Raw genomic sequence first — 23,999 nt, 5'->3', positions numbered from 1 at the left:
GATATGTTTCAGCTTAAGGTTTTGGGGAAACTTCATTGCTTTCTAACAGGTTGTTTTTGCATTAAAAATCCTAAATTAATTTTGAAGATATGATGGGATAATTATATATTCTGGCTTTTAAAAGTGAAGAGTAATAATTTGTGATTCTGTTAAGAACCAGATTAATGTAATGGAAGTAGTCATCCATTAAAGTAAAAATATTCTGATCACTAAGAGTACATTCAAACTGATTTTTTTAATTAAAAAACTTCTGTGCTTGTGGTGACATGTTTTATATTGATTAATTATGTCTTTTCCAACCGGAAGACTGGCAGGAAAAGTGTGTACAAATAATTTGATCAGTTTGGAAGGAAAAGACTAAAGATGATGTGGGTTGGGCACTTATCACTTATAGAGTGGAAATTATATAGATGCTATCCTTTGTTATAAGACTTAGTTATTTGAATTCACATGATAAAAATTTTAAGCTTGTGTAATTCTAATAAAGTATGGTATACATTAGACTTCTCTTCAAAACACACTATGTTTAAATGTGTATTAGAGTTCAATGGTTTATCTCTAAAACACATAAAAGCAGTGTTTTTCAGCTCTTTATCTCACAGCACACTTGAGCCTATAGTTAAAAATTATGTTGCTCAAAAAAGAATGAAAAATGAATATACTTTCTGTGCTTTGAACACGTTTCTAAAATAATTTAATTATTGGAAATGATTGACAATCACTGCATTAGAGAAAGGCAGCATATTTTCTAGTTTCTAACTTGTCGTGGTAGTATAGGTCATAAAACTTTATAATAACCCAGTATTTAAAATTGCTCAAGAATCTTGCTGTTTTACAAAAATTTGTTCATTCTATATAGTCTTTCTTTCTTTCTTTTTTTTTTTTTTATTATTTTTTTGAGACAGCATCGTGTGTTGCCAGGGCTAAGCCTTGAATACCTGGGCTCAAGGGTTCTTCCTGCCCCAGCCTCTGGTGTTGCTGGGAGTACATGTCATGTGCCACAGCATCAGTCTATGCAACCATTTTTTTAAAAAGCTATTTTAGATTTCATGGTTTTGTAAACAAGACTTAACTTTTTTCATTTTTTGCTTATTTTTGTTTCTTTTCTGTTTTAACAAATTTTCTCATATGCAAATTGTTTTTTTAGTTTTGTGGTACATTCTTACTGTAAAATACAATCATGTTATAGAAAGCCTAAAAAAGAGACTAACCATTCAGTCTCTTAACATTGCTTCATTATACAGAATCTGCTAATCTTGAAAAAATACTTTTCAATATTTTGGCTTAACTATAATCATTGAATTCCTGGCAAATACTTTTCTTTGCTGTCACCTCTTAAACTCTCCATAAACTGCAACCCAACAACACATATACATAAACCAATAGAAGACTGCAATTGTGCAAGCATGTAGGGAGGTAATTCACCTCTTAAAGTTGTATAAGAAAATCGACTTTGCATATTGTCAGTATAATGTGGCTTTATGACTTTTTAAAATTTAAATTAGGGCTTTTATGTTTACAGCGCAAACCTTCACCAGGTGCTGTGATTGATGGACATTGAATGAAATGATAAGACTGACATAATTATTCCACATTCCTGTTTAATCAAAGTTACGTTTTCCAAAACTGCTACAACAGAAAGTAGTTTTTCTGTCTTACAGTTTTATATAAAGGAAAACAAGTTATTTTGTAGTAAGAGTAAGATGAAGGAAAAAGACAAGGGGATTAATACATCTGTTGAATTTTGAAGTGCTGTGATAAAAGACGTAGAAAAGGTCAGTAATAATGTTAAAATAACCAAAAAAATCTGTTATTTTGGCTTCCAAAGAATTGGTTATATGGAATGAATTGGCTTTATAAGGGTCTCTTATTTGCTGTAGACGGTCCAACTGAAATACAAGCCAAGGTACTCCTGAGGTCTCAAGGAGATGGCACTGAACATGTTCTAATGGAACCTTCTTCACAGTGGTTAGTCTCTCTCCTTCCCTCTCCCCTTTCTTTCTCTCCCCTCTCCCCCTCTCTCCTCTCCTTCCCTTTCTTTCTCCCTTTCCCTCCCTCTCTCTCCCTCCCTCTCTTTCTCTCTTACCCTCCTCTCAGCAGATGAGCAGATTTTTGCTACATTTGCTGTTTTAACCTGTCAGTTAAAAAATAATTACTATGTCAGTATGGCTGGCGGCTCATATAGGAAAAATACGCTGTCTCTTAATCAAAGGTGATTACAGTTTTTTCCTGTCTATAAATGTGCTTGTTGTGTAACGAGAATGCATTAGTCTCAGCCTGATGTATGAAATGAAAGGCAGTAAGTAGCAACACCATTGTTATCACTCCAGGCGTGTCTAATGAATCGTGTTTCCATGTTCTCTCGGTCACGCCGCAGAGTGCCCTCAGCCAGGGCTAAGCCTCCTGTAAAATGCTCTTTAAGATTATTGTAGCAAGGACAGAAATGCTGGATGAGTGGGGGTGGGGAGAGAACGCCAACAAGACAGCTGCATTTCAAACAGTTACAGCTGCAAGGATTACTCACAGTAATAGCAGTGACAGACAACTGTTTGTGCTTTAGTGTAAAAGGCAATTTGGGGACTTGCCCTATTAGAATTTTAGTGGCAAGCTGGTGTGTTTGTTTCAAATCAGGTTGTGTTTGAAGAGTGGAAGGAAATATTTAAAATTTTTACTGCTTTCCAATGTTGAAATCAGTAGTTGAGTCATCTTTATGAAAATCATTGTTCTAGAGAAAGTTTATAAAATGTGTTTGTAGCATTGATTGAACTATATATGCTCTAACCGAATCACACTTGTGGTTTTCCTTCTTGAAATTTAATTTTTTCATGTGATGATTCTGGTTTTAAAAATGTCATCATCCTTGTAATTTCTGAACATTGTAGCCTTGTTTTTAGAGAAGTTGCCTTATTTTAAAATTTTCTTGCAAACATGATGTTTGCTTATAAAAGGAGTGCACGTTTACTGAAGAAAGTCTGGAAAAAACACAAAGAGGCAAAGAAGAAAACTTACCCCAGCGATCAAAGATAACGTTAATTTTGATGGTTGTGTTTCTAGACACTTATTTGTTAATGCATTTCAGAGCATGTTAATTAAGAGCATATTAATAGTTTTGGGGGTAAAACAGCAATGCTTATTTAAAAATCTGTGATAAAAGTAGCAAAGGGGGGCAAATTTGGTTTTTAGAAGTTATTAACAGCCATTGTGCAAGATTTCTTTTGCAGTGTGTAGCTATTAAAGTAACATCATAGCCTGTTTTATGTAAAAAGTTGCCTTTTGAAAGACTGATAACAATTTATCTAGAAATTTAGTTTTATGATCTCCTTCAATTTAAAGTTTACTGGCTTTACATGGACTCTCGTGATCCATTGAAATGCTAACTTGGGTCATGTCTCAACTGCTACAATGCTGTGTAGAAGCCATCATTAAAATTCTGGTTATCTTGGAACTGCCAGAGAACCCATGCTGTTAGAGATTCCATAGGAAGACATTATGCTGTTCAAATTTTGAGTTAGAATTGTGCTTCTGTCTGCCAAATATTATCACTATTTGTAATCATTTAAAGCAGTAAATAGGTCAGAACGTGGAGCATTTTGATATAACTCCCCATCCCTTATTCTTTTTTGATTGATGAATTGACATTGGGAAGGTTAAAATCTATTTCCAATATTGATTTGTTAAGTGATACCAAATATTCTACACCCACAAGCAATTAAAGAAATCAGACCTCTATTGATATAAATAATAAATTTGTTTAGTTATTAATGACTTCAAATGTAGATTTTACAAAGCAATTGCAGGCAATGTAACTGTGATCAGTCAGTGGTGTTATATAGGTGCATATAATTGGATTTTGGGGGGGTATAATGCTGTGTTGCAGAGATAATGTTGCATTATGCTACTTTATTATGTAATTTTTTGTAAGTTAATTTTTAAGAAGGCAGATACATTAAAATCTTAACACATTTATCTATTTATATTTAAAGTATTATTTCATTTGATACAATCCATGTAATTAAATTGATAAATGGTTTCTATATAATGTCTGCTTTATTGTAGTTCTTATGAAGTAGATTTAACAATGCAAATATTCTCCCCATATAAAGCTACAGTGTGTTTTATATGTGTTCAAAATAAAGGTTAAAAACAAAGGCATTGGGCAAATTACAAACCCTTGATTCAGAGCCGTGTTATCTTTAGCAGTTTGTCACAGAAATCTAACTGGGAACCTTCTTTTTCGGGTTCCTTGCTTTAATCTGCTTGTATTTCTGGAGTTAGGAGCCAAATCTGATTTTCAGTGATTTTAATGGCTGAATAAGGAGTGCCATCCCTAAAAGTGCCCCTCCTCCCTCCAATATTTGCCCTGGCCAATGTGGTTGCTGAATTCAATGTTCTGGATAATAGGTTTCATTAGTTTTGATGCCTGAGGTAAAAAAGCAGTAGGTGGGAGTAAGAAGTGTTTTTGATGTCTAGATGTTCATTTCAGCTGTTGCTGCAATATCATACATTAAAAGGAAATAAGTATCATAGCTCAGAGGAAATATGTATTCTTTGAAAGTAATTCTACTTTTAAACTGTGTAAGGCAGGGTGACCTGAATTCTAAAAGCATGAGCTTGAATTTCTTCAAGGGTTCATAATCTTTATGCTCCTCCCTACTGTATTTCGTTCTTCCTCCCTCCATTTCTTCCTCTTCAAGTAAAGTATGTCAGTTGTGTTTGTGGAATTGGAAGGGATATCTTTCCAAGATCTCTGCTGGGAAACACGAAATCATTGAAGTGTATGCTGCTTTGATATGTTGCCATATTGACTTTTTCCCTCCTGAACCTTTTATATGGTTTTTCTTTCAAAGAAGCTTATTAATTCTGCAAGGAGCCATGTTTTGCAAAGTTTAAAGAAGTTCTGTTACAATTTGTGAGGACTTTGAAAAATTATTTGGCACTAAGCTTAATTACAGCTATTTAAAGTTTCCTTTAATAAATACTCCCTTTTTCTGTATAAAAATTTATATAGTACTTTTGGAGCTTAAATATTTGATTTTGAGAATTACTATATTAATGTTTAAGAACAACAGTTTAAACACATTCTGATTATAGCTTTTACAACGTAAATGAAATAACTTTAGTGTCAAAATAGATTTTCTTTGCAAATAGGCAGCTATGGTTGTATTTAGTGTAATTTTTCTTCATCTGGCTAGAATATACAAAATAACACCAGGAAAATTAATTAATAAATTGTTTTGGCTGATTCTTGCCACTCATTTACTGTACACACATTTTATATTTCTTCTTTCTCTCCTGAGACTAACAAAATTTTAGAAAAATTACTCCATTATACATAATTAGATTTCTATAGTCTATATAGATAATCTTACTGCTATTTTATATTCTGGAGGAATTAATATTTATTTAAGTTGAAACTTGAAAGAGCAAAAGAATTGAAAAGGATGTCTTTTTTTTTTTGCAATTTTTGGCCAGGGCCGGGTTTGAACCTGCCACCTCCGGTATATGAGGCCAGTGCCCTACTCCTTTGAGCCACAGGCGCCGCCCTCTTTTTTTTTTTTTTAAAGGTGGAAATAGCATACCCTGGAGAGATTGTAGGTTTCATAAAGATAGGGTCCAGTACCTTTAGATCTCTTTAGACATTTTGGCAGTTGCCTTCTCTTCTTAGTCTACCTTGAAAAGTAGAATTAAATGGTAAAGCATCTCATTAATTTTAAAAACCTAAAATGTAGTTTTGTCATGGAGTGTACAGTTAGATTGCTGAAGCAATTTTTTTTTTTTTTTTTTTTTGAGACAGAGTCTCATTTTGTTGCCCTTGGTAGAGTGCTGTGGCGTTACAGCTCACGGCAACCTCTAACTCTTAGCTTAAGCAATTCTCTTGCCTCAGCCTCCCGAGTGTCGCCACAATGCCTAGCTATTTTTCAGTTGTAGTTGTCATTGTTTAGCAGGCCTGGGCTGGGCTCAAACCTGCCTGCATTGGTGTACATCGCTGGTGCCCTACCCACTGAGCTAAGAGGGGCCACCTGCGGAAACAATTTGAATTATGTTTGGCTTTTGAAAAAGTTACTTGCAGCTCTTTTAAAAACAGTAATTTTAAGTGCAAATTTGGAAACCAGAAGGATATTTCACTTCATTGTTGCATGAGTGACTGGGTTTGTGTAACAATAAACTTATGGAGAAGTATGGTATATAGAGGTAGAAAGGACATGGTGTCAGAAAATTTGGACTCGAATCACATCTGTATACTAATTCTCTTAATTGGACATAAGGAGATTTTTATATTGAAGCTAATTTCAATGAAATTTAAAATGTTTGTGTCCACAATCGGATAAACTCAATAAATGTTCCTGAATATCTAAAAAGTTGTCACTTGTAGCTGTGAAAATAAGTTGCTTCCCCTTGAGTGCAATTAATGTAATAATATTTTTTATTTATAAAAGTAGGTAGAAAGTATATTTGATCCTTTTGGACTGTTGACTGTAGCTAAGATTGACTATACATTCTTGGACTTACTAGTTTTGTGACAATGGAGAAGTTTCTTGAGGTTTTTCATGTGTTAATTTTCTTGTTTATAAAATGGAGATTTCGGGTGGCGCCTGTGGCTCAGTTGGTAAGGCGCTGGCCCCATATACTGAGGGTGGCGGGTTCAAACCCGGCCCCGGCCAAAACTGCAACCAAAGAATAGCCGAGCGTTGTGGCGGGCGCCTGTAGTCCCAGCTACTTGGGAGGCTGAGGCAAGAGAATCGCTTAAGCCCAGGATTTGGAGGTTGCTGTGAGCTGTGTGACGCCACGGCACTCTACCGAGGGCCATAAAGTGAGACTCTGTCTCTACAAAAAAAAAAAAAAAAAAAAAAAAAAAATGGAGATTTCTGTCTCTGTTGGTTAGAGTTCTTAGTTACAGACTAAAAAAAGGAGTTGATTAAAAGAATATTGATTATTGACAGAACTATTTGGCAATTTTAGCATTGTCACTGCAGAATTGGTTTAGTGAGAAAACTATTGCCATCTACCACGAAGCACTAGATTAGCATATGGGACCTTTGTGACTTTAGCACCGGAAACTTGATCTTGCAGCCTCTACTTATAGTGCTGACAGAAAGATCTTTCCACCCACTCTCTCCTGTGTTCCTGGATTCAGCATTGAGTGTGTGGGCCTAGAGCATCTAGTGGGGTTTAGTGTATATATCCTTGCCCACATTATAGGAGAGGATGGAAAAGAGAATCATTATTTTTGGTTTCCATTAGGGACACGATGATACAGGCAATAGGCAGTTTCCAAGGATAAGGAGGAAGCCCAGTGCTGCTAGGTGGCTAAAGTAAATGGCAGATTGTCTTGTACTCTGTCTTGTGTGGTGAGTAACCTTATCTCTCCATTTATATAATATAGTGCTTAGATCAAAGCTTAGCACTATTCCGTTTTCCGGATAGAAAGCCATCCTTGTCTATAAATTATTTTATTGTTATTTTAAAATATAAGACATTTTATGCTTAGTAGCAGTTCAGCAAAGTATTCAAAATAGTTTTTGCCCTTCAGTGGTCTTCAAATGTGTTTCCATTACCTTTAAAGAGAGCATTCCTAGTTTCTAGCCTGGTCCTTGAGATATAACACAGTAAAGAAATATTGGCCAGGTAGTGTTGACCAAATATCTGTTATTATATTTCAAATGTGCCTTTGTAAATTTAACCTATTTTGGAATTTTAGAGATTCTTCGAAATATACATTGCTCTTGCATTTCTGGAAATTCTGAAGATGGAGTAAAAGAAAGGATGGTTTGGTTTATGTTCTTTTTGACAAATATATTTGCTATTTATAGTAAATTAAAAAGGTTAGCAAATTAATTTGTAGCTTTTGAGTGGCTAATCCTTCATCACAGTTGTTGATTTCTAACTTTTTTTTTTCATGGTAAGTTATTAACTGCTCTGAATTTTTTAGTACAGTTAAGTAAGACTTAGAAAATTTAAATTCATATGAAATCCAAACACTCTATACTTTTACAGTTACCTCTACTGACTTATAGTTAAAATTTTGCTTAACATATAAGATAATTTACACTTTTCTGTTTTTTTGTAAGTTTTAGTTTATCTTCCTTGCACAAGACCTTAAAGTAGTATGATTTGTTTTTGCTTTACTACTCCCCTGTTTTCTATTAATTTGTTACAAACTTTATATTAATTTATGTCTTTGTGAAGGAAGATAGGAAAATTATCATAAAAATTAATACTAATTTGGGTAGTTTTGTAAAAATAATTTTTAGCATTTACATTCATAATAATGTAGCCCTAAAATGTTTGGTTGCGTTACTTACAGTATTCAATGTGAAGTACATCCAAATATGACTTTCAGAAGATGCCAAGAAATATGTAATCCTGACACTCTTGATTTTTCCTCCACAAACACATAGCCTAACCTTGGTATTAACTTATGGCATTATAGACCTTTAACAAAATTAGCTTTTGTGACAATATTAGAAAGATTAAATTATTTTAAACTTTGAAAAAGCAGACTGGAAAGACCTGTATGGGAGGAGTGCTGGGTTATGCCTCATAGTTCAAAGACTTTAAAAGCAAAGCACATCACATAACTTCCTTTTGTACACAAGTATTTTATAACTTTGGGCAAGTATTTAGTTTCCATTCTATGTCTCAGTGTGAGATTAAGTTATTTAAATTAACTCATTAACTTTGCTTTAGAACAATGTTTTAAAAGTTTCTTTATTTTTATTTGGATGTCCTTTTTACTGGTTCTTTTTTTTTCTTTTTTCTTATTTTTTTTCAGTTGTGGAAGAAGGACTCTGGGAAAATGGCCTTTCCTATGAATGTAGGACGCTGCTCTTCAAAGCGATCCACAATCTGTTAGAAAGGTAAGAGAAGGAACAGCATGGCAGTAGTTTTGAGGCACACAAGTACGTTGCTAGATACTCAGAGAACGTCCTGTAATTTTCAGAAACTTTCCACATAAAAGGGTTACTGTTAGCATGAAAATTAAATTGCATAAATCTTGTTCTTTAATTGATACGTGTGTAATTTCAAATTTAGAGAAATTTTGAGAATAGTGATCCCACATCCCCATGCCTTTCATGTGTGTTCTTTTTTTTTTTTTTTTTAAATTTATTCCCTGACCCATTTGTAGGGTCATGATTGATGCTCCTTTTCACCCCTGAGAATTTAGGTATATATTTCCTAAGGATAAGGATATGTTCTCATATAAGCACAGTACCATCATGAAAATTAGGAAATTTAATGTTGATAAAATGCTATTGTCTAATCTGTAGTTCAGTTCACATGTTGTCACTTGTTCTAATTGTACATCCATTATAGCTTAACCTTTTAAGATCTAATCCATGATTATATATTATATTTAGTTTTCATGTCTCTTCAAATCCAGGGTGGTTCCTGAGCTTTTCATTTTCTTTCTTGCCACTGACATTTTGATGAGTTCAAGCCATATGTTGGTCCTTAAATTTGAAGTAGTTTCCCCATGCTTAAGTTAGGTTATGTTTTAAGTAGGAATACCATAGAAGTGCTCTTGTTCCCCAGTGTATCATAGCAGGAGGCACTTGATGCCAGTGTCTCATTATTAATGATGTTAATGTTTTTGATCACTTGATTGAGGTGATATTTGTCAGGTTTCTCCATTTTAATACATATTTTGTTGATTGTGATCTTTGTCAGTTCTTTCGTTGTAATTAGTATGTATGTAATTTTTGGCCTAGATACAATGATACTGTGCCGTTACCCCATTTTTCATCAAGTTTTCACTTAGTTTTAACTTCTTTTGGTAGTCCTTGCTTAAGTCAGTTATTATGACTGTAATGGTAATTTTCAAATGCCACCATTCCTTTTGCTTTCATTAGTTGCATATTATTGTAAGGAAGAGCTTTTCATTTTCTCCCATTTTATTTCCTTATTTCATTGCTGTGTAAGTTTGGACTCAAAATTCCTATTTTATTCAGTAGATTATAATTAATTGCTATTGTTGTCTATTTTGGTGCTTATATTCTTTCACATTTGGCCAGGGCAAGCCCCTTCATGATGGTTTCTGCATCTTTTTGACATGATCTCATCATCATGTTGGAGTACCTCCTTACTTTTTGGCACCACAGTATGTTCTAGGCTTTACACGGTATTTTGAGGGAAGAAATAGATGAGAAAGAATGGGTTAGTTAAGAACTTCCTGACTCTGTATAGAGTGCTTTTAGGTAATAAAAGCCGAAAGGACATTCTAGTACTATTAAGTATCTTATCCAATCTATTGAATAAAGTGATACTACAACAATATCACCTCTTAAGATACTTGAGCTACAGTTGATAAGTTGTCATCATTTAAATTATTCAGAAAGACCGTTTCCACCCAATTTCTCCATTTCGCATTCTGAACTTTAGTTTCTAACCCTGTAGTTTGGAGTAGATCTAGAGGTCATCTGTTAAGGTGTAGCATACATGGAGAAGTATTGATTTATCTGGGTTGAGTGCTCTTAATATTCTAAATGTTTGTCAAGTCTCTCTCTGCAAAGTACACATAGGAACTCCCTTCAGGAAAATATGGAAAATTAACTGCTTGTATAATTCTGTGCTACAATAAAGCTCTTATATCTATACAGTAATTAATGTATGTTAAAACACAATTATTTTTGTCTAAACTTTTAAAGTCTGTATCTTTCGAAATAGTAGCTTATTGTGTTTTTTATATCATATTTTATAACTTTAAGAAAAATATTAATGATGAATTTTTATTTTGGTCTTATTTTTGAAATGATGACATTCTTTTTATTGGGAGAAAATGAGAAAAGCAGATAAACTAGGAGAAAAGAGAAAAACAGATAATTTATTCTGGGCTCATGAATTCAGAATTTGTGATGAGAACTGAAGTCCTGATCAAGGTGAATTATTATTTGTAGGAAAATTAGTTGTGACATATTTAATAAAGTTTGGGATAGTTTTAAAGAGCTTTAGATTATACCTTGGTTATATTTCAGGGCCTGTTATTTGGACAGGTATCCTGATCTTACTAAGCTGTAGTTAATGTTGGGTTAATCAGTGTAGGATAGTATGCATCTGGAGTTTTTGTTACATTTAAAAAATATATATATATTTATATAAAATAAAACATTAATATGTATATATATAAAATAAAATGTGTGTTGCATGATGCCTGACATATTGTTAATGTCAGGAGTTTGTTTCCAGAAATGTCTATTTGAACCTTTCTTTTGGTGTTAATTTTTTTTTTTTTGGAGATAGAGTCTCACTTTGTTGCCCTTGGTAGAGTGCCATGGTGTCACAGCTCATAGCAACCTCAAATTCTTGGGCTTAAGCGATTATCTTGTCACAGCCTCCCAGGAGCTGGGACTACAGTCGCCTGCCACAATGGCTGGCTCTTTTTTTAGAGATGAGGTCTTGCTGTGGCTCAGGCTGGTCTTGAACTCAGGAGTTCAGGTAATCCACTCACCTCGGCCTCCCAGAGTGCTAGGATTACAGGTGTGAGCTGCTGCGCCCGGCCTTTGGAATTACTTTCGAGATAAATAAAACAGCTTTTCTTTTAGAAAATAACTAATGATCAAACAGCCTTTGTACAGTTTATATTGTTGATTTGAGATTCTTATGAAAAATTATACTAATTCTCTTGTCCTTTAACATAATAATTTTCTATTTTCATCAGGCTTTAAGTAACTATATTCTGTGAATGAAAATTACCTTGCTCAGGAGGCAGGAAAGCACTTAAAATGGTGGTTGTTGGCCTCCTTTATTCATTGCCAATGGAGACTGGAAGGGCTAATACATAGTGATTTTTGCTCTTACAGTAAAGTTTCTTTTACCTGTTTATAACCTACATTTACTGAGGTATAGTAGTTTACTATCTTATCCTAGGAAATTTTCTGTTATGCCTTTCCCTTTCTATTCAGATAAGATCAACTTGATTTTCTACTTTAGGTGTTGTGAGTTTTTGGCATGAAAGCCAGAATTTAGGTTATTAAAATAGATCATCAAGGACTGTATCACTTACAGGGTACTTGTTCTTCTTAAACTACTTTTTCCTTAGTTTGGGTATTAATAAAGCTTATACAGTGATTTATTATTTCTGTTTTTTTATATTTAAGGATAAGGATGTGTTTAATCAAAAGGGAATTCCATTTACTACCTTGAGAAGCTTTCACTTACAGCTAAGCAGAAGTCAATTGACCTTCTTTCCAAAAGGCTGCAGTTGGCCGGGTGGGGTGGTGGAGGTAGTGGTGGTGGTGGTGAGCTCACGCCTGTAATTCTAGCACTCTGGGAGGCTGAGGCAGGTGGAGTGACTGAGATCACAGGTTTGAGACCAGCCTGAGTCAGAGCGAGACCTTGTCTGTAAAAATAGCCGGGCACCTTGTAGTCCCAGCTAATGGGGAGGCTGAGGCAAGAGAATTGCTTGAGCCTAAGAGTTTGAGATTGCTGTGAGCTGTGATGCCGTGGCACTCTACCAAGGGTGACAAAGCGAGACTCTGTCTCCAAAAAGGAAATTAAACGGCTGCAGTTGCTGATATATACAGAATGATGTCACTGCAGTGGTTTATTAAAAATAATTTGCTATAGAAATTAAGTAACACTGTAAATTTCACACAATAACATTTCATTTCTTGTTGCTATTGATTGGTGCTCATGTAATATAGAAATTGATATTGTGTAGAATATTTTACACTCTAGGTACTATGACGTTGTGTGGTTTTCATCTTTCATTTACTGATTTCTCCTGTAGCTTTTCAATATTTGCCTATGCTATATTGTATATATCTTGCCAGGGTCATCTGTCCATTTAAAAAACAACAATAATGAAAAATCACTGCTTACCTACTCAAGAACATTTTTCATAGAGGTAACAGAAGATAATACCATTGGCTTTAATTTTATTTATCGAAGTCTTTTTCTTTGCTGACTTTAGAAACTAGAGATATTTATGGTCTTTAGCCCTGCCAGTTAACTCCTTAAGTGACATGTGCCAGTAACTTAACTTGGTGAGCCCCTGTGAAGGAACATAGTGAAGGGTTCTTTGGGTCAATACAGTATCTTTCTCCCCTCCCCTCCTCCCTTCCACTCCCTTAGGCAGAGACTCACTCACTCTGTTGCCATAGCTCACAGCAACCTCAAACTCTTGGGCTTGAGCAATCCTCTTCCCTCAGCCTCCTAAGTAGCTGGGACTACAGGTGCCCACCACAATGCCCAACTAAGTTTTGCATTTTATTTAGTAGAGATGGGGTCTAACTATTGCTCAGGCTGGTCTCAAACTCCTGAGCTCAAGCAATGTATCCACTTTGGCCTCCCAGAGTGCTAGGATTATAGGCGTGAGCCACTAAGCTTGGCCCACAGTACCTTTTTCTTTTTTTTTTTTTTTTTGCAGAGACAGAGTCTCACTGTACCGCCCTCGGGTAGAGTGCCGTGGCGTCACACGGCTCACAGCAACCTCCAACTCTTTGGGCTTACGCGATTCTCTTGCCTCAGACTCCCGAGCAGCTGGGACTACAGGCGCCCGCCACAACGCCCGGCTATTTTCTTGTTGCAGTTTGGCCGGGGCTGGGTTTGAACCCGCCACCCTCGGCATATGGGGCCGGCGCCCTACTCACTGAGCCACAGGCGCCGCCCCCACAGTACCTTTTTCAATATAAGAGGCCAATAAGTGGTTAACATCTGTTAATATTAGCAAAAAAGAAGTATTGATATTATTATTTTCAGAGGGGAGATCACATTAAAAGTCTATTTTACCAGCCGATTCTGGAATCCATTCTATAATTTTTTTTTATGTGGTCATCTATTTTCTCTTTGAATACTTCTGGTTATGTGAGCACAGATTCCCAGAAAAGAAAGAGTACTCACTGCCTTATAGTGAGCAGAAATCTATCTTCCAATAACTTTCATTTCTTTTTGTTATTTCTGTTTATGGGATCATATATAATTCATCTAATCTTAACTTCCATGTGTTAGCCTATGCGATATTTTGGCCCTCCTGAGTTTTTTCTTTCCTTGTCTGTGCTCTTAACTTATACATTGAATTCCTCACCTTTCCCGTGCCAGCCTTCCAGATATCCCTCTAGTCCAGGGGTCCTCAAACTTTTTAAACAGGGGGCCAGTTCACTGTCCCTCAGACCGTTGGAGGGCCGGACTATAATTTAAAAAAAAAAAACAACTATGAACAAATTCCTATGCACACTGCACATACCTTATTTTGAAGTAAAAAAACAAAATGGGAACAAATACAATCACACTGCCGCATGTGGCCCGTGGGCCGTAGTTTGAGGACCCCTGCAGTCAGTCCTGTTCTCTTCATCTTGATTGCCTCTGGCCTCCTTAAGATGTCACATTTGTTTCATGAAGTATTGCAGAGGCCTTATTTACCAATCAGGTTAGCCTTCTGCACTAACAGAAGGCTTGGAAGATTGTACCAGTTCACAGTGATGGAGATTTATTTTTTGCTCATATTATGAGTCATTGACTGCAATACTATATATCTTCTTCCTTCCATGACTCATGTTAGCAGGTGACTGTCTGTCTAAGACTTGCTGGGCTCCTAGTAGAATTCAAAGAACAATGGTAGAACACTTGGTAGCCCCTTGACACTCAGTTCAGAAGTGGTAATACCATTTCTGGCCACATTTCACTGGATAAGACATTCACCACAGCTTGAAGTCAAATGTATGACGGAGTATCATCTTTGAGGAGGGAGATACCATAGTCAGTAGCCAAGCTTGATGTCAGTGGGAGAGGGAGAGGTGGAATATATTTGGGAAAAGAATACATCTTCTTTGCCTGGGCCTCTTAAGTGTTTTCCCCTGCTAACGCTTTGTCCTTCAAATAGCCGCCAGTTATGTTACTGAAGGTCTCTGTTAGGTCTCTTGAGCCTAAGAGTTTGACTTTGCAGTGAGCTATGACGTCATCACACCCTAGCTCAGAAGACCCTGCCTCAAAAGAGGAGAAGAGTTTCATTATCCGAGAGTGTTTAGTCATCTGAATTTTATAGTTTTAGTTTATGAAATAATGTTTATTTTTCTCTCTTTTGAAAGTGTAAATGTGTTTTCTATTTTCTTTCTTTCTTTTTCTTTTTTTGAGACAGAGTCTCACTATGTCGCCCTGGTAGAAGTGATGTGGTGTCACAGCTCACAGCAACCTCAAACTCTTGGGCTTAAGTGATTCTCTTGCCTCAGCCTCCCAAATAGCTGGGTCTACAGGTGCCCGCCATAATGCCTAGCTATTTGGCCGGGGTTGGGTTTGAACCTGCCACCCTTGGTGTATGTGGCCTGTGCCCTGCGGACTGAGCTGTGGGTGCTGCTGTGTTTTCTGTTTTCCTAATGATGGATTATGTATGTGTGTATTTATTTTTGGCAAAATGCCAGAAGGATAAAATATCATTAATTTAGCTTCTATTTTAGCTACACAGAATCTCTGCTATTCCCTGCTTCCCCCCCTTCTCCAGCTCTCGCCCTCAGTAGAGTGCTGTGGCGTCACAGTTCACAGCAACCTCCAACTCCTGGGCTTAAGCGATTCTCTAGCCTCAGCCTCCCAAGTAGCTGGGACTACAGGCGCCTGCCACAACACCCAGCTATTTTTTGGTTGTAGTTGTCGTTGTTTGGCAGGCTCGGGCTGGATTCGAACCCTCTAACTCTAGTGTATGTGGCTGGCGCCCTAGCCGCTGAGCTACAGGCGCTGAGCCTCCGTATGTGCTTCTTAATAATGCAACAGGTCAGATTGTTCTTCATCAGTGTTTTTACTTTAGGGAAATTTTGTTATGTATTTAAAATGAACTCAAAAGTTACACTTTATGTTTTACGTTTAGATCATCTCACATTGCTCATTAATGGAAGAATACTTTGGCTGTTAACAGATTATGAAAAGCAAAAACCTGCAATCAGTTTTTGGAACTTTTTTCCTACCTGGTATTTTTAATATTCTAGACTTAGTGATTACTTAGTGACTATTGCTCTTATGTTACTATAGTTGGTATATGAGTTTTCATAACATACTGTATCTTTTTCACCTAATTCTATCAAAATGAAATAAAATAATGGGATTAAAAACCTTTCGAAAAAAGCCAGGAAATGTGTGCTATTCAAAACCGTGAAGTTTTTATTACTGCGTCATTGATTTTCATCACATATGGGCCTTATGAAAATCCTGCTTTTATAGTTTTGTAATAATACTTAAAATGTCTGACGTAACACTGTCAGATTGAGAGTATGTATGGTAGTATATACATTGATTTTAATTCTTAAGTTTTTAGAATGAAAGTTAATTTTGATGGGAAGTTAATTTTTCTCTAAAATGCAAATCATTGCCTTGTGAACAATAGAAGATTACATGGATCTTTTGAAGCTGTGATGCTTTATCATGCCCACACTTAGGGAGACTTTAATCTGTGGTCATTTGACATTTGTAAAGCATAATAGCTCTTCAGAGTAGTCCACTGATGCTGGTCTGCTAACGGGTTGTCAGCACAGTCACCCTGTGGTAGTTTTAACATAGCTTTTAACATAGCTCCATTGCCTTTGGCCTGGAGCTGCTTGGTTTGCCAATAGTTGGTTTTTAAAGTTAAAGATATTTTATTTGGAAAAGTACAGGGGAAATAATATGGAGAAAACTAGAAATATAATTATGATAACAGCAACATTGTATTGGTCTCTTTCTAGTTTGCAGTGTGTTATGGAAGTATGACCCAATAGAGGTGATTAACAAAGGGCAAATGAACAGAGTTCTTGGATGTAGTGATTAAGGGATTTCAGATTAATAAATACACTCACTAGCCGGGCGTTGTGGCGGGCGCCTGTAGTCCCAGCTACTCGGAAGGCTGAGGCATGAGAATCGCTTGGGCCCAGGAATTGGAGGTTGCTGTGAGCTATGTGAGGCCACGGCACTCTACCGAGGGTAATAAAGTGAGACTCTGTCTCTACCAAAAAAAAAAAAATAAATAAAAAATAAATAAATACACTCACTAGAGTAAGGTGGTAGGTACAGCCCTAGCTGAAAAAATGTTGATACAGTATTGCAGCATTGAGAGACAGAGACCTTTGGTATGTGGCATCAGGAGCAAGAAATGAGTAATCAATTAATTCCCATTTTATTAAATGCCACCGTGTGCAGTTCACTAAAGAGGGTGGAGAATGAGTTTTTATACCTAAGGAGCATGCATGTCAATGGGAGAGAGAGTGTAAACATTATAGACACGGGACTGAAAGCACATATCTAAAATACATGTTCACAGAAAGACTAATCTGTGTAATATTTTTATGACAGAAAGGGATTAAGACTTTAAACTTAAAAAACAAGCAACTTTAGAAAATGGGATTTGATATTAAAAGTTTGAAAGTTTAGAGGAGAGATATGGTTCTTTGGCATTACATTAGAATGGACATTTTCAGGTGAGCTAGGAAAGGATAGGAGTAATAGGGCTTGCCTGGCTTCAGGCGACTGCGTGCCCTAGAGCACAATAGGAACAATTGAAAAATTTTCTTTAGGACCCACCTGCCCCCCAATTTTATAGGTTTATTTTATTTGGGAATTGGGAGCCTGGCAGTTTCTAGGAAGGAGACTTCTTTTCATGTATTTTTGATCTCAATTGGAGTTGTAAGGCAAAGACTTTGATGCTGGTAAGGAGGTTCTAGTATGAAGTTACATAAAATTTAGTCTATGTGAGTGCCTCTGTAACTCTACATAATGCAAAGTCTGCATGAGAATATGGTAGAGAAACACTATTCTTAGAGATTTTAATCTATGAAAACTGTCATACCTCTATAATTTGAGAGTCAAAGAAGGATACAGAGGCATTGGTAGGCTCCCTTTTGTATCTCCCAAGTGTCTCATCTGGGAAATGCCTGTTGAGTTAGGTTGTGGTTGCTGCTACAGCATTTGTTACCTTACATTAGGTCTGCCCATGGCTTTGGGATTAGAGTTTTAGATTGCCAATTTTAGAATTAGGTTGTATTTTTTTATAGTTGATTATTCAAATTCATATGATATAACATGGAAACATTAGCCTGTTTTTTACCCCATTTTTCATTAGCCATTTCTTTTCTTTTTTTCTTTGTTTTTTTTAATCTCCTTGAAGGTGTGTTATTTGGGAGGTGGTGGGGCTGGGAAAAGAAAGAATTTCCTAGTGCTGTTATGGAAGAACATTCTGTAAATCTAGCATCACAGTGATCTTGGAAGAGAATCTATAATTTACTACTTTACAGATTTATGCCATATCTTAATTATGCCCCAATAATTTCAGTAATCTCAATGATAATGACTGAGGTTACTGAATGGACAGTCAAGGATAACTGATACTCTTAACACTATGATGATGTTGATTGGAAACAGTTTTTGGCAGATGTAGTGTATTGTCTAAGTTAGTTTATTTATGAAGTTCAATATAAGTTTTATCCCTCAAAAATAATAAAGTAAAGGTTGATGAAGTGTGAAAAAGGGGAGATTATTTCTGATATGTATTCTTTTCTTTCTCTTTTTTTGGAGACAGTGTCTGACTTTGTCACCTTCAGTAGAGTGCTATGGCATCAGCCACTGTACCCCACCCTCTGATATAATTTTTATAGTTTAGAATTCTTTCTTTAAAAGATTTGTAGGGTGCATTTTCTCAGGACCTCTTCAGTCTGTGTCCTCTGGGCCATTGATTACAATATACATTCAACTCAGAATAAACTTTAAATTAAAAAAAAAAAAAGATTTAGTGGCTGGGCATGGTGGCTCATGCCTGTAATCCTAGCACTCTGCGAGTTGAGACAGGTGGGTAGCTTGAGCTTGGAAGTTCAAGACCAGCCTGAGCAAGAGCAAGACCTGTCTCTACTAAAAATAGAAAAACTGAGGCAGTAGGATAGCTTGAGACCAAGAGTTGGAGGTTGCTATAAGCTATGATGCCATGGCACTTTACCCAGGGTGACAGCTTAAGACTCTGTCTCAAAAAAAAAATTTTTTTTGGTTAATTATGTTTCTCAACTATAATTAAACCATTTGGGCAGCAGTGCTATTCTTACTAAACATTTTTTTTTTTTAACTTTTCATTTTTTTGTAACTGTATTTTGATTTAATTTCAAACTTACTGAAAACTTGGAAAAAACAAAAATAAAACAAGGTGTAAATTACTCAGATTTACCAACTGTTTACATTTTGTTCCATTTTTTTCTCTTTATATATATACATGCACATTTTTTTTTTTTTTTTATTGTTGGGGATTCATTGAGGGTACCATAAGCCAGGTTACACTGATTGCAATTGTTCGGTAAAGTCCCTCTTGCAATCATGTCTTGCCCCCATAAAGTGTGACACACACCAAGGCCCCACCCACCTCCCTCCTTCCCTCTTTCTGTCCCCCCCCAATAACCATAATTGTCATTAATTGTCCTCATATCAAAATTGAGTACATAGGATTCATGCTTCTCCATTCTTGTGATGATTTACTAAGAATAATGTCTTCCACATCCATCCAGGTTAATACGAAGGATGTAAAGTCTCCATTTTTTTTAATGGCTGAATAGTATTCCATGGTATACATATACCACAGCTTGTTAATCCATTCCTGGGTTGGTGGGCATTTAGGCTGTTTCCACATTTTGGCGATTGTAAATTGAGCTGCAGTAAACAGTCTAGTACAAGTGTCCTTATGATAAAAGAATTTCTTTCCTTCTGGGTAGATGCCCAGTAATGGGATTGCAGGATCAAATGGGAGGTCTAACTTGAGTGCTTTGAGGTTTCTCCATACTTCCTTCCAGAAAGGTTGTACTAGTTTGGAGTCCCACCAGCAGTGTAAAAGTGTTCTCTTCTCTCCACATCCACGCCAGCATCTGCAGTTTTGAGATTTTGTGATGTGGGCCATTCTTACTGGGGTTAGATGATATCTCAGGGTTGTTTTGATTTGCATTTCTCTAATATATAGAGATGATGAACATTTTTTCATGTGTTTGTTAGCCATTCGTCTGTCGTCTTTAGAGAAAGTTCTATTCATGTCTCTTGCCCATTGATATATGGGATTGTTGGCTTTTTTCATGTGGATTAATTTGAGTTCTCTATAGATCCTAGTTATCAAGCTTTCGTCTGATTGAAAATATGCAAATATCCTTTCCCATTGTGTAGGTTGTCTCTTTGCTTTGGTTATTGTCTCCTTAGCTGTACAGAAGCTTTTCAGTTTAATGAAGTCCCATTTGTTTATTTTTGTTGTTGCAATTGCCATGGCAATCTTCTTCATGAAGTCTTTCCCCAGGCCAATATCTTCCAGTGTTTTTCCTATGCTTTCTTTGAGGATTTTTATTGTTTCATGCCTTAAGTTTAAGTCCTTTATCCATCTTGAATCAATTTTTGTGAGTGGGGAAAGGTGTGGGTCCAGTTTCAGTCTTTTACATGTAGACATCCAGTTCTCCCAACACCATTTATTGAATAGGGAGTCTTTCCCCCAAGGTATGTTCTTGTTTGGTTTATCAAAGATTAGGTGGTTGTAAAACGTTAGTTTCATTTCTTGGTTTTCAATTCGATTCCAAGTGTCTATGTCTCTGTTTTTGTGCCAGTACCATGCTGTCTTGAGCACTATGGCTTTGTAGTACAGACTAAAATCTGGTATGCTGATGCCCCCAGCTTTATTTTTGTTACAGAGAACTGCCTTAGCTACACGGGGTTTTTTCTGGTTCCATACAAAATGCAGAATCATTTTTTCCAAATCTCGAAAGTACGATGTAGGTACTTTGATAGGAATGGCATTGAATAGGTAGATTGCTTTGGGAAGTATAGACATTTTAACAACGTTGATTCTTCCCATCCATGAGCATGGTATGTTCTTCCATTTGTTAATATCCTCTGCTATTTCCTTTCTGAGGATTTCATAGTTTTCTTTATAGAGGTCCTTCACCTCCTTCGTTAGGTATATTCCTAGGTATTTCATTTTCTTTGAGACTATGGTGAAGGGAGTTGTGTCCTTAATTAGCTTCTCATCTTGACTCTTATTGGTGTACACAAAGGCTACTGACTTGTGGACATTGATTTTATATCCTGAAACATTACTGTATTTTTTTTTGACTTCTAGGAGTCTTGTGGTTGAGTCTTTGGGGTTCTCTAAGTATAAGATCATGTCATCAGCAAAGAGGGAGAGTTTGACCTCCTCTGCTTCCATTTGAATTCCCTTTATTTCCTTGTCTTCCCTAATTGTATTGGCTAGAACTTCCAGCACTACGTTGAATAGTAAAGGTGACAGAGGACAACCTTGTCTGGTTCCAGTTCTAAGAGGAAAAGCTTTCAGTTTTACTCCATTCAGTAAAATATTGGCTGTGGGTTTGTCATAGATAGCTTCAATCAGTTTTAGAAATGTGCCACCTATGCCTATACTCTTCAGTGTTCTAATTAGAAAAGGATGCTGGATTTTATCAAATGCTTTTTCTGCATCTATTGAGAGGATCATGTGATCTTTATTTTTGCCTCTGTTAATATGGTGGATAACGTTTATAGACTTGCGTATGTTAAACCAGCCTTGCATCCCTGGGATAAAGCCTACTTGATCATGATGAATGACTTTTGATGATAAGCTGTAATCTATTGGCTAGTATTTTGTTGAGAATTTTTGCGTCTATGTTCATGAGTGAGATTGGTCTGAAATTCTCCCTTTTGTTTGGGTCTTTTCCTGGTTTTGGTATCAGGGTGATGTTTGCTTCATAGAATGTGTTGGGGAAGATTCCTCCTTCCTCGATTTTTTTGGAATAATTTCTGCAGTACAGGAATAAGCTCTTCCTTGAAGGTTTGATAGAATTCTGGAGTGAAGCCATCTGGACCAGGGCATTTTTTGGTTGGAAGATTTTTTATTGTTTCTTTGATCTCAGTGCTTGAAATTGGTCTGTTCAGGAGCTCTATTTCTTCCTGGCTGAGTCCAGTTAGAGGGTGTGATTCCAAATATTGATCCATTTCTTTCACATTGTCAAATTTCTGGGCATAGAGTTTCTGGTAGTATTCAGAGATGATCTCTTGTATCTCTGTGGGATCAGTTGTTATTTCCCCTTTATCATTTCTGATTGAGGTTACTAGAGATTTTACTTTTCTATTTCTCGTTAGTCTGGCCAATGGTTTATCTATTTTATTTATTTTTTCAAAAAACCAACTCCTTGTTTCATTAATTTTCTGAATGATTCTTTTGTTTTCAATTACATTGATCTCTGATCTGATTTTGGATATTTCTTTTTTTCTACTGAGTTTAGGCTTAGATTGTTCTTCTTTTTCCAAGTCCATAAGATCTCTTGTGAGATTGTTGATGTGCTCTCTTTCTGTTTTTGGAATGTAGGCATCTAAAGTGATGAATTTTCCTCTCAAAACTGCTTTTGCAGTATCCCACAGGTTTTGGTAGCTTGTGTCTTCATTGTTGTTATGCTCAAGGAAGTTAATGATTTCCTGTTTTATTTCTTCCTGCACCCATCTGTTATTCAACAGAAGATTGTTCAGTTTACATGCCTTTGGGTGGGGTTGAGCATTTTTGTTAGAATTGAGTTCCACCTTTAGTGCCTTATGGTCTGAGAAGATACAAGGTAAAATTTCAATTCTTTTGATTCTGTTGATATTTGTTTTGTGTCCCAGGATATGATCAATTTTGGAGAATATTCCATGGGGTGATGAGAAGAATGTATATTCTTTATCTTTGGGATGGAGTGTTCTATATGCGTCTATCAAGCACAGTTGTTCTAGGGTCTCATTTAAGTCTCTTATATCCTTGTTTAATTTCTGTTTAGAGGATCTGTCCAGCTCTGTAAGAGGAGTGTTAAAGTCCCTTGTTATGATGGTATTATCAGATATCATATTGCTCAGACTGAGTAAGGTCTGTTTCAAGAATCTGGGAGCATTTAAATTGGGTGCATAGATATTTAGAATTGAAATGTCTTCTTGTTGTAGTTTTCCCTTGACCAATATAAAGTGACCAACTTTGTCTTTTTTGACTTTAGTTGCGTTAAATCCACATGTATCTGAAAATAAGATTGCAACTCCTCTTTTCTTCTGAATTCCATTTGCCTGAAAAATTGTCTTCCAACCCTTGACTCGGAGCTTTAATTTGTCTTTTGAAGCCAGGTGTGTTTCTTGCAGACAGCAAATGGATGGCTTGTGTTTTTTAATCCAGTCAACCAATCTATGTCTCTTCAGTGGGGAATTCAAGCCATTAACTTTTATTGAGATAATTGATAAGTGTTGTAGTATTCTATTCGTCTTATTTTGTGAGAGTCCATTGCTTAGTTTTATCTTTTGCATCAGTGTGGAGGTTTGGTTCTGTCCTTTGATTTCTGAGTTCTTACTTTGCTGCTGATCCATTGTGGTGGTCAGTGTGCAGAACAGGTTGAAGTATTTCCTGTAGAGCTGGTCTTGTTGTGGCGAATTTCTTCAATGTTTGTATATCCGTAAATGATTTGATTTCTCTGTCAATTTTGAAGCTTAGCTTAGCAGGGTACAGAATTCTGGGCTGAAAATTGTTCTGTTTAAGTAGATAAAAGGTAGATGACCATTGTCTTCTTGCTTGGAAAGTTTCATTAGAGAAGTCTGTGGTCAATCTGATGGATTTGCCCCTGTAGGTCAACTGGCGTTTACTCCTGGCAGCTTGCAGAATCTTTTGTTTTGTCTTGACTTTGGACAGGTTCATCACAATGTGTCTTGGAGAAGCTCGGTTAGAGTTGAGGCGACCTGGGGTCCGATATCCCTCTGAAAGCAGTGTGTCAGAATCTTTGGTGATATTTGGGAAATTTTCTTTTATAATATTCTCTAGTATGGCTTCCATTCCTCTGGGGCATTCTTCTTCCCCTCTGGAATTCCTATAACTCGTATGTTGGAACGCTTCATAAAGTCCCATAATTCTGACAGTGAACGTTCTGCTTTCTCTCTCTTCTTTTCTGCCTCTTTTACTATCTGAGTTATCTCAAAAACTTTGTGTTCTACCTCTGAAGTTCTTTCTTCTGCATGGTCTAACCTGTTGCTGATACTTTCCATTGCATCTTTAAGTTCCCTGATTGACTGTTTCAGTTCCTTCAGGTCTGCTATATCCT

General features: G+C 36.3%; 1 protein-coding gene across 1 annotated transcript in view; it reads left to right on the top strand.

Moving 5' to 3' along the window:
* MED13L (mediator complex subunit 13L) overlaps positions 1-23,999 on the top strand; it is a 332,646-nt gene that overhangs the window by 145,306 nt on the left and 163,341 nt on the right. The window contains exon 3 of the mRNA XM_053586925.1: positions 8,774-8,858. Coding sequence (XP_053442900.1) covers positions 8,774-8,858 — 85 coding nt within the window. The remainder of the gene's footprint in view (positions 1-8,773; positions 8,859-23,999) is intronic.

The sequence above is a fragment of the Nycticebus coucang genome, chromosome 4 (genome assembly GCF_027406575.1).
Source record: "Nycticebus coucang isolate mNycCou1 chromosome 4, mNycCou1.pri, whole genome shotgun sequence".
Lineage (NCBI taxonomy): Eukaryota > Metazoa > Chordata > Mammalia > Primates > Lorisidae > Nycticebus > Nycticebus coucang.
The sequence above is the reverse complement of the archived record's forward strand: the minus strand, read 5'-3'. Positions and strand labels throughout refer to the sequence as shown.